This window comes from Nuphar pumila, chromosome 8 (assembly GCF_984573655.1).
Source record: "Nuphar pumila chromosome 8, dmNupPumi1.hap1.1, whole genome shotgun sequence".
NCBI classification, from domain to species: domain Eukaryota; kingdom Viridiplantae; phylum Streptophyta; class Magnoliopsida; order Nymphaeales; family Nymphaeaceae; genus Nuphar; species Nuphar pumila.
In genome coordinates, this window is record NC_143256.1 from 106,123,068 (window position 1) to 106,141,398 (window position 18,331).

The 18,331-nt window shown below is 38.5% G+C and overlaps 1 protein-coding gene across 1 annotated transcript; it reads right to left on the reverse strand.

The window, feature by feature from the left end:
* Positions 1–933: 933 nt before the first annotated feature.
* LOC149830130 (ABC transporter G family member 42-like) lies at positions 934–14,689 on the reverse strand. Its single transcript, XM_090016327.1, has 24 exons — positions 14,418–14,689; positions 13,910–14,336; positions 13,418–13,627; positions 12,790–12,874; positions 12,047–12,206; positions 10,936–11,012; positions 9,293–9,346; positions 8,977–9,067; positions 8,510–8,811; positions 8,065–8,346; positions 7,650–7,966; positions 6,940–7,100; positions 6,616–6,725; positions 6,378–6,531; positions 6,112–6,276; positions 5,580–5,749; positions 4,554–4,886; positions 3,689–3,979; positions 3,488–3,571; positions 2,978–3,111; positions 2,609–2,836; positions 2,309–2,480; positions 1,960–2,214; positions 934–1,510 (listed from the first exon to the last, which is right to left on the reverse strand). Exons 2-24 carry the CDS (start codon positions 14,281–14,283, stop codon positions 1,241–1,243), a joined length of 4,479 nt encoding a protein of 1,492 aa, XP_089872453.1. The 5' UTR covers positions 14,284–14,336; positions 14,418–14,689; the 3' UTR covers positions 934–1,240.
* Positions 14,690–18,331: the final 3,642 nt, after the last annotated feature.

An 18,331-nucleotide genomic window follows, 5' to 3' on the forward strand; every position in this document is an offset into this window, starting at 1 on the left:
CATGTGCCCAGTTTATTTTGGTTAAATACGGGATGCCCACTACTATTCTAGTCCGCCAGGGAGCTCAGAGGCCAACACTATCACATTTGAGGAGGATGTGGATCAAGGCGCTTTCTTACTTTGTCGATCGGGATTTAGAGGGTGCAGAGGATGGATCTTGGTTGTAGTGGGCGCTTTCGTTAAAGGGAATCTTCCAAACTCAAAAGGTATACAGGTCTTTATTACCACCGGGGGGAGATTGGATTCCGAAAGATGCTTTATGGGCTATGGGGCCGTCACCAAGGGCACTGGTTTTAGCATGGATGATTCTACATGATAGGGTCCAAACACAGAGTAACCTAAAGAGGATAAGTTTACAGTTACCGAGTTGTTGCGTGCTTTGTTGTCGTGCCGAAGAAACAACATTTCATTTGTTCTGATCATGCCCAGTGATTGGAGAGTTATTCAATAAAACTTGGAGGTTTTAAGGAGGAATCTTTTGCGTTGGTCCTTATTTTGGGACCGGTAGTTATCAGGAGCGATAGAAGGTGGCGAATCATCTGGCGAGTATGGCTATTTCCAGCTTGGTGGTTTGTATGGATGACACGAAATGATGTTATGTTTTGTGACGTCATTTTTAGACTTATTAATCTGGTGCATATGGTTTTGAGTGATGTATATGCAATTCTGCGCATATGCATCAAAGATTTGCCTGTTTCGGAGGCGGTGCCACAAGATATGGAGTCGGATTCCTGAACTGTTCATCACTGTCTGCTGTTTATACTTTCTTTTTATGCTGTTTCGTCATTTTTTCTGTTACTGTTACTTGTACGTTGATGTCTGTGGGGGGAGGGTTCAATGTTCTGTTGACCTCCCATGCTGTGTTTTGTTTTGTTGAATGAAAAAACGTTCCTCTCTCTCTCTCTCCATGGCAGACGATTAATGGACATGGTAGAAGCAAAATTGATATATTCCAATAGATTTAATACATGTAAAATTACAACCTCTCGTACCTTCCATTTTAGGATTAACAACCATAAATTCCAACAACCCTACAAAAATTTCTTACACATCAAAAAGACTATGGGCAAAGAAGAATACAATGGGATCATTAGTCCATTTGGATTTTATCTGCAAAAGGGTTTATTTTGCTGAGTTAGCTGCAAAACGGGTTAACCCGAACCATCCTTTTCATATATATGTACACAAAATCTCTTCTTCGAGGAATTGGTAAGAACATGTCAAGTTCTCTTGCTCATTCTCACCTCGTTTGGAAGTTCAATTTCTTGATGCAGTAAGCATACAAGAAAGCAAAGAAGACTGTGAAAGCAACCAAAACTCCAGCAATCGGTCCCATGAAGTCGGATCTGTAGCCGTACCGATCCTTTATGTGGTAACTGAGCGTCTGAGGACCTTCTCCGACAACATAGATCACTTCATCCAAATCGGCATATTGTGAGACGATCAACCCATAAACTGTCCAAGCCACTGGACAGATCCAGTAATACCAGATCCACCATTTTGGAATCCTCTGTATCAACACATTGAATCATTAGCTTTAGACGCAACAAACTGTGCTTGCGTGTGCATGCGCGCAAGTGGGACACAACAAAGTGTGTGTGTGTGTGCATGCATGCAAGTGGTCCAGTATATATATACAAATGTGATCTACTAGCCTCGTTTCATAGGGATCAGCTCTTGGATTGTCTGATTCTGACAAATGGACAAGTTTTATGGGTTTGAAAAATCAACAGCTAAAATTCTTTGTAAATTTCGAGGCTCAAAAACTTGTTTTCTAATAAAAAAACATGTGCCAATTCCTGGCAAATTGATCATACTGAATACATCTACAAAGTCAGAATTGCGAAAAAGTGCCAAAAACCCCAATTTGCATGTTTAATTGCAAGTTCCCATTACACACCACACATGCACAATAACCAGTTTAACATTGGCAATCAATTTATGTGGAGAAAGACTTACCGGTCTTGGAATGAAGAAGCCTGAGAACAAATTGAAGATAGAATAGAATGCAGCAGCAAAGATGGCTGCAACCTCATGGTTGGGTGTCATTGCAACAGTCATCATCCCATAGTAGGTGAAGTAGAGGAATGAGAAGAGTGTGATGAAGAAGAACCAGAAGAACTTGGCTGCTGTCCACTGAAAACTCATCATACTGTACACTATCAATGTATAATACACTGCTTGGAACAGTGCATATGGTATCTCCACAACCACCTGTACCATATGAAAACCAGATAATTTCAGTTAATGAAAATTCACATCCTAACATGAAGCTCACCAAAAGAAAGTAAGTTTTCTAGTGTCCTACTTGAGCCAAAGCATATGGCACAGCAGAGTACATCCCTGCAGATCTTTCTCTATAGAAGACAGTCCTCTCTACGTCAATAATGGGTTGTACAGAGGAGCAATTGTTGATACCAACGAAGAGCACAGCCCCAGACATAGCTCCGATAATGATGAAAAGATCGGTAGATGTCTTCCTGTTACAAGAAGAAATTGTCAGGTCTAGAGAGATATTTTGGCCTTTCACTGGGTTGATGGTGAGGAGGGGGTTAGTTTACTACATCATCACCAAAGTTTTATCATTTCACTTGAACTCCAGTCTTACCTATCCTTTCCAACTCCCCAGAAGATGGTTCCAAGTAGCAGAGCAGCAACAAGAGTATAAACGTATCTAACAAAGTTGTACTCAGGGCTCCTCCAGTATGTCAAGTTTTGCTTCCACAAGCATGTTTTGAACTGTCCTTTGCTTGCTTGCGAGTACTGTGTGGGGAAATACAAATCTTTTGATCCCTCTGGTGGAACACTTAGCTCTGAAACTAGTGCATTGTTACGCCTGCAGAGCAGTTGATGATTAAGAGCTGTAACTAATTCAAGCATAACTACATTAACAAGGTGTAAGCAACATAAAAGAAATCCAGTGTACAAGTCACACATAGTTGAGCATAGTTTACATTTTATAGGTTGTGGTACTTACTGAGAGAGAGCCGATGATCTGTAATATTCAGCAAAGTCCATTCCAAGACGAACTTCAGCAGCAATCGAGCTTACTTCCAGCATCCATGTTGCTGGATTGTATTTATCTTGTATTTTTGGGACCCCAGGAATCTCCTACAGAAAAGAAGATGAATGTTTAGTCCATGTCTCAACCTATATCAACCACCAAGCACTAAGAAAGGCCCTAATTTGTGCCATTAATGCTATAGAACAGAACAATTATGTGTTTTTCCCTGTGATACGTGATATCACAGGGACGTGAAAGGGAAACAATGACCTTAAAATTTATACCATCAATTAAGGTCAATAGTTTCAAGCCTTTTTTCTCAATTCACAAGTTTAACTCAATATGTGGCTGTCTCTGTTGGTTTTTTGCTTCATTGACAATCCTCATCAATAACAACAGCATGAAAAATAACACTAATAAACAATAAGAAGAGAATGTAATGATTGAATTTAAATTGCCATATAAATCCCAGATAATCCATACCTCAAAGTACTCAATGATTTTCTGAGAATTTGTGCCTAGTGGTCCTGAATATATCACTTGCCCTCCTCTTTTCATTAGTAGCAACTGCAGCGGTAATGTACCAATGTTACCAGTAAGATTTTATCTCTCTTCCTTATGAATTGAGAACAATAAACATAGATGAAAGGATTCTGATGAAAACAGATCCATTCAATGCCATACCTCATCGAAAGATTCAAAGATGTCAATGCTGGGCTGATGGATGGTGCAGACAACGGTTCTTCCTGTGTCAACTGTGTTCCTCACAGTCCTCATGACAATTGCAGCTGCTCTAGCATCCAGACCTGAAGTCGGCTCATCCATGAAGATGATGGAAGGATTAGCAACTAGCTCAACAGCTATTGTTAAGCGTTTCCGCTGCTCAGTCGACAGCCCAGTGACTCCAGGGACTCCTACCAAGGCATCCTTCAGATTTTCCAGCTCTACCAGTTCCATCACTTCATTTACAAATGCCTGAAAATTGTCATACAAATATTAGATGGATTGCAACTTAAATAAAAGATCAAGAAAAGCTGCAAAGTGGCCACAGATCCTCTTTTGGGAGAGAAGATCGATTCCAGGAAACTATTTATCAAGGAATGAAATCAGATTAGTCTGTCTATTCTAATGACATGCATTCTAAGTTTCTTCTCGAATTCTTTGAGTGTTCTAACTTAAAGACTACTGTTGTATTTAAAATTTATTAGTCACTTCTATTATGTTGATCCATTGAAGAAAGCATTTCAAGTCAACATAGTTGCCTTTATATGGAGATATATAGTACACTAACATTCTAGGGGGTTGTGAGATGGAAAGTTGCTGAGCAGTCACTGCACTACGCTGCCATTATAGTGCTGCAGTACTATTAAGTAGGTGTCATGTAATAAATTGTATCACCATAAAGAAGGGTATTGTAGATGGAAGATGCCTGTCAAAGTGTCATCTTTGCAATGGAAAGCGTGAGTAGTATCTCTTTATTGCACCTGGATGTACATAGAATGTTTTGCGAAGTAATATTTACTGGACATAAGAGGGAGAAAATCCTCACCATTTTCTCACTGTCGCTCACTTCTGGAGGCAAACGGAGAAATGCAGAGTAGATCAATGATTCCTTAACAGTAACCTGAGGTGAATGGATGTCGGTCTGCTCACAGTAGCCAGCAATTCTCGCAAAAGTTTCTTGGTTCTTCGGGTATCCTGAAATTCTAATGTCACCTTCAATATATCCCCCAGTTTTCCTGCCGGCAAGCACGTCCATCAATGTTGTCTTCCCTGCACCACTCACTCCCATTAATGCAGTGAGAACTCCAGGCCGGAATGATCCAGTTACATCCCTCAGTAACTGCAATCTATCTTCTGTTATCCCCTGTTCTTTCATTTCCTGCATGAATGAATTAACCCCACTATTAGTTTCAACTTTCTTCACTAAAACTGCTGCATTCCATGAGATAGTGGAAAAAAGTGATCAACACTCACAAGTATGGGCAACATGTTGAATTTATCCCCATTTTATCAGGATAATTCACAAAGTATTGAATTTATTGCTTACTCTTAATATACAAAGTTTTTAATGTGTAATGTGATTATAATGATATTTCCTTTATATTTATTTATTTTCATATATTTTTACATTTTGCAGTTTTGATTTTCACATTTATCGAGACTTACTTATTTTTTCAAAAAAAGAAAAACTAAATAAATTTTCTTTCCTAGAGAATCCTGAGAACAGAATTGTAAATATGGTGACATTAAAAATGGCAAAGAATACTTCAAGTAGAAAACATTAAAGGCGATATGACTTATGAAGCCATCACTGCATGTATGTTTGATAGCAGATCAGATCATACTGTATATAACTGATCACTGGTTATATTCAATCCCCATTGTGCATATCACTCGGGGAACCATGAGATTGGTGCCCAGACACATCTCTATCAAGATATGCAGTGGGGATTGAATATAGCCAATGGATTGATTACATGCAATATGACCTGATCTGCCCTTTTTATACATTTGGAAAAGCCTTAAAGTTGATGATGCTGACATAGAAGGCTGCAGAATATTGAAGACTAACCGGAGGCATGTCGACAAAATAGTTGACCTCCTTGAAGGACATGGCTAGAGGTGTGAATGGGAGAACCATTCCTCTCTTGGGAGCTACACCAGTTGCTTCCTCTAGAGCAGCATCTAAATTCCGATTGAATCCATTGGTTGCACTGCTCATCCGTCTCATGGCCATCTCTCCTGACATTGAACACATCGTCAGGACCTCAGTTTCAATTCAAAATTCAGTATAACACAACTGCATCGTGTGTGTATGTATGCATGCGTGCATGTACCTAGCATGACTGTGGAAATGCACATGTGCAATCAGATGATGGAAACTGCTAAGAAGCTACGAAGGCTAGAGCGACTTGACCTTAGTTAGGTAGGTCCAACCATTAGAGTGGTTCACAAGCTCAAAGGTGCTTCATGGAGTTTTGATGAATAAGCAATTCTTGTTGAATCAATTACTCTTAAGAAAATCAGCTAAGCACGATGCAACTACAATGGCTTAAGAAATTCAAACTTGGATTATAATATGAAGAGAAGAGGCTACTTCTTACTTGTATTGTTTCCATCAGACTTAGATAGAGATCGTCGAAATGAGTCGTCCTTCGAGGATTTAGATGTTGATACCCTGGGACCAACTCTATCCATAGATTCTTCATGGTTGGCTTCCATCTCTGCAATTGCTTCTTCAGATATCACAGCTTGTGGCTTCCCCAATGCTGTTATAACCAATCCATTACAGATAAGAAATATAGTAACCATGCATTCAGATAGTAATATATATATTTATATATAGAGAGAGAGAGAGAGGTGGGCATACGTTTAAGATACTGAAGTGCTAGGGTGAAGAGGATATTGAAAAGGATTGTAAATCCCACAAGTGCACCTACTCCTATCCAGTACCAGTTCTTTGTCGTGAACACGTCAACATTGTCTAGTACTGCAATCCCCAAGCTCCTAATGTTGTCTGCAGCCTGCAAATTATGCTTGAAGTTCAGCTTGTATCGTGATCCTCACTTCAGTTCTGTAAAAAGAAAGACGATAAAACAGTGGCATACCTTTTGGTTCATCCATTTGGGGGCAAGAAATTCGTTCACTGTAATGGCATTAAATGCGTATGTAAGTGGAGAGGACCAGTAACCCCAAATCCACCAACCTGGAATTCTTCCTGCATTTCACAAAGGACACTTATAATCATTTAAGATGATCACAAAGAAGATGCCTTAATTGTGTCTTTCTGGCTTGAATATGATATTTGTGTTAGTCAAAGTTGCTGCAACATAGCCAAGCAATCCCAGTTTGGAACTCATTGGGACATGATTAGTACCTAAATTAAAATCATGAATTAAACAGATGGGCCTCCAAGGAGAAGAGAAACTAACCACGAGGAATGGTGAAGCCTCCAAGCAAGAAGATGAGAAGGAGAACAAGTGCTCCTCCAGTGTCCGCGAGGATCATAGTTCGGCAGACCCCTGCAATGAGACGGAATAGACTAGAGGCCATCTGCTGCAGCACGAATGTGAGCAGGAACTGCTTGAAAAACCTGCACGTTACCGAAGGTAAAAGAAGCTCACTTGTTATCCTTCATATATAGCAATGAAAGAATTGATCAAATTTTGTTGGTGGCTGGCTGGCTGCCTAAGCATTCAAACTCAGATGTTGAACACTCAACATGGGCTACACTAGTTGAGGTTAACTGTTTTCGACTGTCATCAGGTAGCTGGAGTCAAAAAACTACCACGCGCCTCTTTTGCCTTGTTTGAGCTCATTAGCCTCGATACAAGGGAAACCTCACACATTGGGGGTCAAATGTCACCACGACACCCAAAGTATGTGATACCAAATTGTTCAAACAGAAGAGTTCAGTGGCCTATGAATTGACTCCCATATGGCATAACACTGTGCTCACCCCAGTCGATTGCTAACATCACAGCACATTATTTACACACCATTGAACTTACTATCAAATGTCATTCAACAATACCAATGTCAAGTTTAGACCAGGATCACCAGGGCTGTGGCTTGTGGAGCCTGGCCAAAATAGTGAACCTGGTAACAATGGTTTTGCTGATCTGTGGGAACCATGTTTTACCTGCTAGCTTCCGGAGCAAAGCCCATGGTGTAGTAAGTAACTGCCATCCAAACCGTTGTCTCGAAGAGGGAGATTGGGATCTTGAGGAGCATGTTGGGGACTGTGAAGACCCATGCAGGGTAGAAGAGGAGGTCCCTCTGCTTGAAGAAGACTGGGAGTCTTATGATGGTCATTGAAAGCTCGGCGAAGCCATTGAACATATTGATGATGACAGAGAAGAGGAGAGCACCAATGTATATCGCGCCGTCAGTCTCTGTTTTTGAGTGCATGTTGGTCCTTAGGAAAACGGTTGCTCCCACTACTGCTATGATAATAAGCTACAAAATGGAACATGTTTGATTTTAGTAACAGGCCAGAAAGTTTCATTTTGAGATGACTCAATTTTCCAAGATCAACATCTAACTGAAGGGTGTACCTGAACGGTCTTGAAGATGTAGACAAAAGAGTTGCGCTTGATTAAGAGCCATTCTTTGGCAAAGGAAGCCTTGAACAAGTCCCATCTACGCACTGCATCCTTGGTGAAGACCAAGGCCGCTCCATGGCACTTGCTCCGATCATACGGCACAGAGAGCTCACTCTCAATGCTCTGGCTGACGTGAAACGTTTTGAACCGTCGAACGAATTCGGATACAGGCACGTAGCGATATGGTTTCCTCTTGTCTGCCCAGTATTGTTCTTGATCTTTTTTAGATGTAACCTGTGTCAGATGGATGAAATATTATCAGATACAGATGATGAGTTAACTAGGAGCCCTCCTGTCCCGAATCAAGTCTACCAACTATGGCTGTGGCCTAGACATAGGATTTGGAAAACAATGGTTCCAAGCAACCTACATGGAATATTAGTAGTTGTTTCATTACCTCTTGCAGGAAGTCTGCAGTTCCTTTCCTCTCCGGGCATTTGAATCCGCAGCTCTCGAAGAACTCTAAGACATGAGTTCGAGGTCCCTGATATACAATCTGCCCCTCTGAGAGCAAAATTATATCATCGAAGAGATCGAAGGTCTCAGGTGCAGGCTGAAGGAGGGACATAAGTATGGTGCCCTCTGTTAGATGAACAATCTGTTGCAAGCATTTGACTATCTGGTACGTGGTAGAGCTGTCCAAGCCTGTCGATATCTCATCCATGAACAGAGTTTTGGTTGGTCCCACTATCATCTCACCTATATATATACAAATTAAACAAGCTCAGTTTTGAGATATGGTGACATGACTAGCATGGCTAACGGATCTACTTGAGGCATTATGACCATGGTTTTGGCAAGACTATTCTTATGTGTAATGATGTAATCCTTTCAACAGATAGAAGAAATTTGGTAGGAGCATACCAGTAGTTACTCTCTTCTTCTGGCCACCAGAAATGCCTCTGTTCATGGCATCTCCAACCAGAGTGTCTCTGCAAATGTCCAATCCAAGTATCTGCTCCCAAGAAAAATTGTGGAGTTAATGTATAGTTCATGCGCCAAAGTATAACAGTGGTATGGTAGTGGGATGTTCTACACCAGCGCTCGCATAGTTGTAGTGTTCTCCCACTATAAAACATTCCACGTATCCGCAAGGATGCACTTTGGTTTTGGTGGATGGCATGCATGTGCTGATTTTTTCAAAACAAGAGAAAAGGAAAGAATCGACTGTGCCGCTTACTCTTATGGTATAGTCTGTTTGAAGAGAATTTTCCACTCCTTTCATAGCCGTCGCCTAAGTCCAAGAAGACAAATGGCAAAAGATGTTTAGCCTAAGCACTAGATTATGATGCTATAAAAGAACCTCTTCATTGAATGGAAGTTTGTATAGCTTACAAATTCAATTAAGATAAAGAGAAAACTGAAATTAAGTGTTTAGGTATACTAGCAAGTAGAAAAAAGCTACAACGAGAGCTACAATGAGTAATTTATTCAATGAATAGGTACACGCCTACAGCCAAAGCTGAATACCTTCCGGATATTCATGTGATCCATTTGATTGGCGGAAAAGAAGTATTTGACTATCGAAATTATTGAAATGATTATTTTATCTATGTCAATAAATTGAAATTTTGGTTAATGATATGATTAAAGAAGCTGAAACTGGCTGCTTTATGGCTCATGTTCGGTTTTAGGGTTGCAAATGAGCTGGTTTTACTCCATGTAAAAGTTGATTAAATCTGAAGTTGGACTATGGTTGGAAAGTAGATCCATATGTAGGAATAATCAAATGGCCTCAACCAGAACTCATGTATTGATTGTGATATACTCTTGTTACTTTTACTAAGAAGGCTGTCATCCATAGGGATGTAAACGGTTCAGATTTGGATCCAATGTGGCCAATACAATGTTGGCTAAACGGATTCTATTTTGGATAGTGAAAAACTCATATTAGATTCATTTTTTTACATGTAAATGGATTCAGATATCTGTAAAATTTAGATATTTGTTGGATTCTGTAGCAAAAAATAAAAACCATAACTACATCTGATTGTAATTGAATATGATTTTGGCTTACCAAATGCAATTATACGGAATCAAATTCGATTGAATATTGGATAAAATTCTTTGACATCCCTAGTCATCCATGTCAGACTACCTTTCAGAACATACCGAGGAATACAGTGTGAGGCGATGAACTCGACTTGAGAGAGGGCAACTGGGCAAACTTTTGGCCTTTCAAGAGAAAACGAACCCCCATGTACTTCCTCCTTTTTGATAAACCCAAAGGGCCAATTATATCTTTTATAGATAATACGTTGACATTGGATCTGGAGATTTGAATTGGATATAGAGATAACCCCCTAAACTTTAGGTTTAAAAGGGCAACAATGCTAAGCAAGATATCGACTGACCTGAAAGTGCAGATTATTTTTACAAGAACCCAACCAAATTTTCATTTATTGCATTTAACCTCATGAATCCTTCATCCTTGTTGATCTGGTGTTTAGTCAGATGAAACAGCTAAAATATCTTCAATATTTGTTTCATTAACAGAAGAACATAAAATGGGTCATCAATAAAGGGTAAAAAGATTGGTACTTGAGATGCATTAAAAAAGAAAGGAGGTAGAAAGTGATAACAAAAAAGTTGTTGATTTCATTAAACAGGTGATAAATTTCATTGAAGAATTTACCTATACGTTACGGCATCATTTTAGCACATTATAATATTTTTTGCGATGGGCACTGCTCTTTTAAAAAAAAAAACTCTATAATCTTAGACAACATTCCAGAATGGTGACTAATGAGCGAGCTTGATCTTGTTATTTGTGATCAGTAACTCATCCGCATCCATTAATAAGTTAAACATGCAATCGATTACCTTCATAAAGAGGTCCATCTCAGGTTCTGGATATATTCCTGCATTCTTCTCCCTCCTTGCCAATTCGGAAAGAAGATCTACAACCAAAATCATATCATGTAAGATCTTGAAAACGGGTGCATAATCATGTGATTAGTCTGTTGGTAAAATTACAATACAAAACCATAAAATTTGAGTAACCTTGAGTAACAAGGTGATATTTAAATTTTGTACATTGACGTGAACCCATTGGCCAGAAATTTGTGCTCTTAAAAATAAAAAAAAATCCGCAGGTTATCACGAACACGTTGACTGTTTTATAAAAAATACAATGTATCAGGTTTTCTCAAAGTTCAACTAATAAATATGTTATTTATTCCTTACAAAACCATAAAGCTACTCATGATGGTGATATTTAGAAACTACTGAGTCACATTTAGATTTGTTAGGAATATAACTTTATGATTAACAAATTAGTGAGACAGTGAAAGTTAACACTGTAGCGATTTACCCTTTTTTCTTTTTAAATTAAAGAACGCATGCTAATGATGGCAAATAAAGTGTTCCACCTATTATAAATGAGATGGAATCAGGTCAAAGCAAACTCCCTTGTTTTGGATGCCGTTGATCTCAAAATGAACGGCATCCAAACCACTACCAGTGAGATGCCCATAACTTGGATGGGCTCCACACTTTTTCCCCATGAATTTCATGCTCCGAATGGACGACATCGGAATGGTCACAGTGAGCCCTCAGCATTGTTTGACGAGTGTCGTAAAGGTAACACCGTCACCTGATCAACTCTCGTTATGAATGGCTAGGGATGCAAACGCACCGGATCCAGTATGCCACTTTTATGATTTTTTGGCTGTTCCGACATGATTCAGATCCGGTTTTCCTATGTATTTTACCTGATCCGGATCCCATAGATCCGTATGGATGGCCAATGGAAAGAACGGCGTTGGTAGCTCGTTATCTATTATCAACCAATCATATGGGTTAGAACCACGTGCCATATTTTGTCGTGATGCACACACAACACGTGAAATACGTATTACGAGAAAAAAGATAATGTGAGGCTGCACTGCATCCACAAAAAATAATGAAACCAATATAAGCACTCTAGACTCACCATATCGGGATCCAACTCCTTGACATCTTGCCGAGAAATCCAGGGTCTCTTTGACGGTCATCTCTCCTATGTGAACATCGTGCTGGCTGATGTAGGCGGCGGTCTTTTGGGGTACAAATTCCTTCAATTTGTGACCGTTGTACGTCACCTCCCCTTTTACCTATTCAAATTGGTTTTCACAGGAACAAGGGTAAGGATAAGGCAGGTATTAAGGATCTTTTCAAGAACATTATTGAAAGAAAAGAAAAAGCATTTAGTTACGGGTGTCAATGAGTTGGGTTTGACCCGCATTCGACCCATACCAAACCCTATAGGGTCAGGGTTTGGTGATAAATAAGGTCAGATTAGAATCCGGGTCAGACCTGAATGGTCCCATTAATATATATATATATATATATATATATATATATATATATGAATCCAGGTATGGTTTGTGAAATTTCATACTAGACAATGTTTCAATGTAAAAAAGATAAAAAAAAATATTATTTTATTCGGTATGGATCGGGTCTGGTTCATATGCAATCCTTATAGGATCCAGCTTATAATGGGTCCGGTTAGACCCATGTCTGCACCCGGTACCATCATCTCAAATCAGTTGCACGTCTGGTTCCAAACCCGACCCGTTGACAACCCTAGCCAGTTGTCAAAAGTGGCGTATCATAGCATAGGGTTGGGCCAGCAGCCTATATATCTTGGATTAAAAGACAGAAATACCCTAATGAATTGATTATATGACTAACCTTCAGGTCAGAGTCCAGCTTTCCCGCCAGTGCCAACAAAAGAGTCGTTTTCCCTGAAGATGGAGGCCCCAAGAGCAGTGTCATCCTGGAGAATTTTGCAGTAATTTTCAGTTCATGATATTTCGCATAAAGAAGCGAGCAAATAATGTTTCTTTCTGTTTGCTCGTCGTAGACGACAAAGGAGGAAATGATGACATGGTAGGTGCATGACTATCTAGATTAATGGGCGCCGTTCATCTGAAAGATGGAAGGACGAGCTTTTAGATAGGATATTGTACCTTATCAAGTAAAGCATCAAAAAGTTGAAATGGGGGACCACCTGGCATCTTTAGCAAAGGAAACCCTATTCAAATGGCCTTTTTGTATTAAAAAAATTTCTTGGTTGGTAAGAGAGGAAGTAATTAAGACGGAACATGGGATCATTTCTAACTTGTAAGGATTCATTTTGATATTTCACTTGAGTTTTTTATATTTGTACTTGTCGTTTGACAGAAAGAAGAAAAACTAAAGAAAACGACTATAAATAACTTAATCTTCAAGACCTACATAAATTTTGTTCAAATAAACACAGAGTGCACACTATTTACAGATTTCAATTACAGAGAAAAGAGTTTCAAAATTAGTTCACCTCGATGGTCTGATGATGCCAGAGACATCCTTGAGAATAGTGAGGGTGGTCGTCTTTGAGAAGTTGATTCCAACCATTCCCATAACAGTCGATGCTATGTTGATTGTAGTATTCCAGAGAGTAGGGAGAGCTCTGGTTCCCACATGGCACTCTGCTTCCACAGTTAGGTGCTCGAATCGAACCTCTACCTTGGGAAGTTGAATCCCAACCCTGCAAACCAAGGACAAGAAGGAAGAAAATTTCACTCATGGATGATCATGAATTTTCATGGTAGGGGTTAAATGAAAAACTAAAGACCAAATCACATAAAAAAAAATCACATCCCCGCCCAAACCTATTAAATAAAGCTAATCATAATCAAATAAAAAGAATTTCGAAGTAAAAATTGAAACTTCAACATCATTCATTGTTTGAACAATCACACAATGATCACAGACCAACCAGACAAAACAAACAAGAACTACCAAGAACGAAAGAAAAGGAAAATCTTACCTATCGATCCTGCTCCTCAGCTTTCTGAAGAACTTTTCGTTGTCCTCCTCGGCCACCCTGAACAGCCTCTCGATGAGCTCCTGTCTCTCGGTCATGCCTAGCTTCCTCACATCCACCTCCTTGTGCACAACCTGCTCCCCTCCCTCCACGAACGACTTGATGATGCTCGTCCTCAGCCGGTCGTACGTCGGCAGCTTCTCCAGTGCCGCCCACCGTAGCGCCTCCTCGTCGTCGTCCACCTTCCGGCTCTGCCGCGACCGGTTCGACCCCATGAACACGTTCTCCACGCCCCAAATACCGACCCTGCTGACACTCCTGCTCAGGCTCCTGCTCCTCCTCTTAGCTGAGCTCAATCCTCTCTCCAGAGTCTCCATTTTTTTTACTCAAGTCGCTCTGGTTTCTATCAGATTTTCGCTTTTTCTATCCGCTGTTTGAATGAAATCGTTTGAGCAAAAACAGAGAAATGAAGGATTCTATATCTGAGATGCGAAAACAGGGGAGAAATTACCGACAAAATGACTGATGACTTCCTCCAAACTCTCCTTCTCCCGCTCCTTATTTTTTTCACTATCAGATTCGTAACGCTTCAAACCCGAACCCAGGACGCAGAATCGCAATCTATTCGGATCAAAAGGCGAGGGATTTTGAGTTCTATAATCCGTTCATCCAAATGCAGGCCGAATTCCAGGTCACTGATCAGAGCATATTTTTCCTTCCCCGAAGTTTTGAAAGGAAGAGTGGGAGAGGAAGACTCTGGTTCCTCTGGAAAAGGAATTCCCGAGTGAGTGAGGAGCAGCGGTGAGCCGACGTATTTATACAGTTGGGTTGGGAAGGCGGAAGCTTCAGATGGATGGCATAATTTGTGAGAGTTAAAATGTGTAGCTTTCAGAGGACGGCCACGTAAAATACGAGCGTATTGGTGAAGAAAACGACGAGAGAGAGAGAGAGAGAGAGAGAGAGAGAGGTGGGGAAGGCAGAGGCCTCCTTCGTCCTGGTTTCCCCATCAGTGATTTGATTCACATCACATCACTGCTTTGACTGGCGTTGGCCGTCTTGCTTGACCCTTCGTCTTTTGATATTCTACCGCCTGCCGCCGGTGGCCTGCCGCGGAAAACCGGTGGGGCAGCTCCTTGCCTTTGCTTACTTTGACCGGCGGCACTCTGTACGGACCGGATTATTCGGGACTCCTGTTATTTTGGTTCGACCCGTTCGTGGGGATGTACATGGGGGGTGAGCCACACGTGCGGGTTCGAGGGAGTGAACGTGGGCCCATTGATGGGAAGGGTCCGCAGGTCCGGATGATAGGTCCGACTGAATCTAATCCATTTGCACACTTATATGGATCATGATCCTAATATTTTGTAAACGTTAATCTAGTTGGGTATGAAATGGATATGGGGTTATCTTGTTAAATACCAAAACCAGGTTTCACCGATATAAGAAAATTTGATATTACTGATGGTTCGTAACTCGCTAGCGGATTTCGTTTAAATCATAAATTTCAAATTTTTTTTGACAGAAAAACCAAATAATCAGGTTATGTTTTTTAGGAAATGCTATGTAAAACAAAAAAACAACTCGTTTATTTGAGAGAAATATTCAAAATTATATAAAAAAATCAGAAAATCTCAGGTTTGTCCGTTTGAGTTACATTGGGCGTGTATTCGGGCATCATAGTTCCTATACTCTAGCTTGGTTTTTAATAAAGAAATCGTATACATATCGTTTCTTATTTATTTATCCAAAAAGTTGTATATTTTATTCAAAAATGATACGTTTCTTGAAATGACTTAAATTTTTTTAAATCTGTCTTCTGTCCAAAATCATAAATATTGTAATTTTTATGATCATTTTAACCTTCGCACCTATAATTTTCAATATAAATTTTCTTGGTATGCAATGTTTTGAGGTTCAAGTTTAAAAAAAAATTATAATTTTTTATGTGAAGTTATTACATTTTTTATGCAAAATAACTCAAGCATTTGCGCAGTTTGTCGGTTCAAGCTTGAAAGAAATTTTGCACTTTTTTTATGCACACTTTTAAAAAAAATTATGCGAAGTAACCCAAGTATTTACAAGGTTTTGATATTCGAGTTTAAACGAAAATTTGTAGTTTTTTTATGCAAAGTTATTATATTTTTTATGTGAAGTTATTATATTTTTTATGCGAAGCAACTCAGGTATATATGCAGTTTGTCGGTTCGAATTAAAAAAAATTGCAGATTTTTTATGTAAATTAACTCAGATATTTAAGATGTTTGGAGGTTTGAGTTTAAAAGAAAGTTCATCAAACAAATCTTAATTAAGTATTTTCATAGGAATCTTCAATGCCCTAGGTAAATGTGCATAAGGAGATAAGGTTGACCAATTGACCTCCTCTCTTTAATGCCTTAACCAAAATTATGGTTGAGTTTCTTGAGACTTTGCAATTTCATTTACAAAATATTTTGTAATTTGTGAAACTTTTATGAAAACTCTCTTGGCCTATAAAAAGGAGCTCTCATTATTAGCATAGGACAAAAAATCGAAATGATTGGAAAGCTAGTCTCTCTCTCTCTCTCTCTCTCTCTCTCTCTCTCTCTCTATATATATATATATATATATATATATATATATATATATATATATATATATATATATATATATATATATATATATATATATATAATAGGACGTCACCTGTATGCAAGTTTGTGAGACGGATGAAGAGGAGGCTCCTGTATATTGGAGTGAAGGGCGGTAGTCAAATTCTGGGAGTGATGCCCCTTGTGAGGTATTGTTGCCACTTTTGAACTTGCAACAACAAGTTTATGGAAAGTTAAGCTTGCATTGCTCTGTGACTCTTCTTATACACAATCTGATTTCTACAGTGCGTTAGAGCAGATACTTTTCCAATTTTCAGAGCAAGTTGGTTTGAACTGTGTAAATGATCAACAGTGAAAGAAAAAAAAAGAAAGTTAGCAAAAAAACATCAACATATTATAGGCAAAGGGCTGATTTTAGCAGTCAGTTTCATTACAACTATTCTCAAACCAAGCCTTTTCCTGAATTGTGTTGGTGTTTTTTGGTTAATTTTTTCTTCCCGCAAACCGTCTACACGGTTCAAAGCAACTCACTCAAAAAATTAAAGGAGTATCCACTCTAATGCACTGTGGAAATTAGACTGTGTATGAAAAGAGTCACTTGACAGCACAAGCTTAACTTCTCCTAAACTTGTCAATGCAAGTTCACAGGAGGCAACATCACCTTATTGGGTTCTTAGAATAAATGATTGTATGAGCATGTTCATTTGTTAATGAATGAAATCAATTTATTTTATTATAAATTAAATTTATTAACAAATTAATGAATTGAATGATTGTATGAGTAGGTTCATTTGTTAATGAATGGAATCAATTTGATTAATTGTAATTTTGATTGTTATTTTTTTATTAATTGTAAATTTGATTCACTATTAATTTGATCCATTTATAAATTGGATTCACTGTCATCTTTTTATTCACATAAACTATTAAAAGGTAAAAGTTGCAAACCTATAAAATCTGTATAAACTGTGCAAATATGTGATTTACTTTGTGAATAAAATTTATGAAATTTACATAAAAAATATGTGAACTTTCTTTTAAACTTGAACCTTCACATAAAAAATGTAAGCACATACATAAAAAAATAGCAAATTTTATTTTAAACTCAAACCTCGAGACTTCGCAAATACTTGAGTTATTTCACATAAAACATTTACTAAATTCGCATAAACAATATGCAAACTTTTTTTTAAACTTGAACCTCAGAATGTCATAAATACCTGAGTTATTTCATGCAAAAAAATTACTAAATTTCTATAATAAATCTACAAACTTTCTTTTAAACTCGAATTGATAAACTGTGCAAACACTTGAGTTACTTCTAATAAAAAACATAACGTCACATAAAAAATCTATGAAATATCATTCAAACTCGAACCTCAAAATTGCATAAATACTTGAGTTACTTCACATAAAAAAATCAGAAATGCATATAAGCTGCAATTTTTTTTAACTCGAACCTCCAAATCTCATAAATAGTTGAGTTACGTTGAATAAAAATTTACTAAATTCACATAAAATACCTAGGAAAAGGATCTGTGAGCATTCTTGCTCTACTTCTTCGGCACATGCTTATTTATAGAATGTGATAAGAAGTTGGTCCATAGTTTCTATTTTATATAACCTGATGGCAATCTTGGATCGCGTCGACGAATACGCATAAAGGCAGTTGTGCTTGCATACATTTATGCCTATTTGAATAGGGTGAAGGCCGAAAAAGTAAACTTAATCAGCATGTTGGTCTTGTTGGAGGTAGTTATTCCTTAATTGTACTTAAACTATTGATTTAAGCTAAATTATTTTTTATGTAATTTATCATGTTGGTCGTGTTTTATAT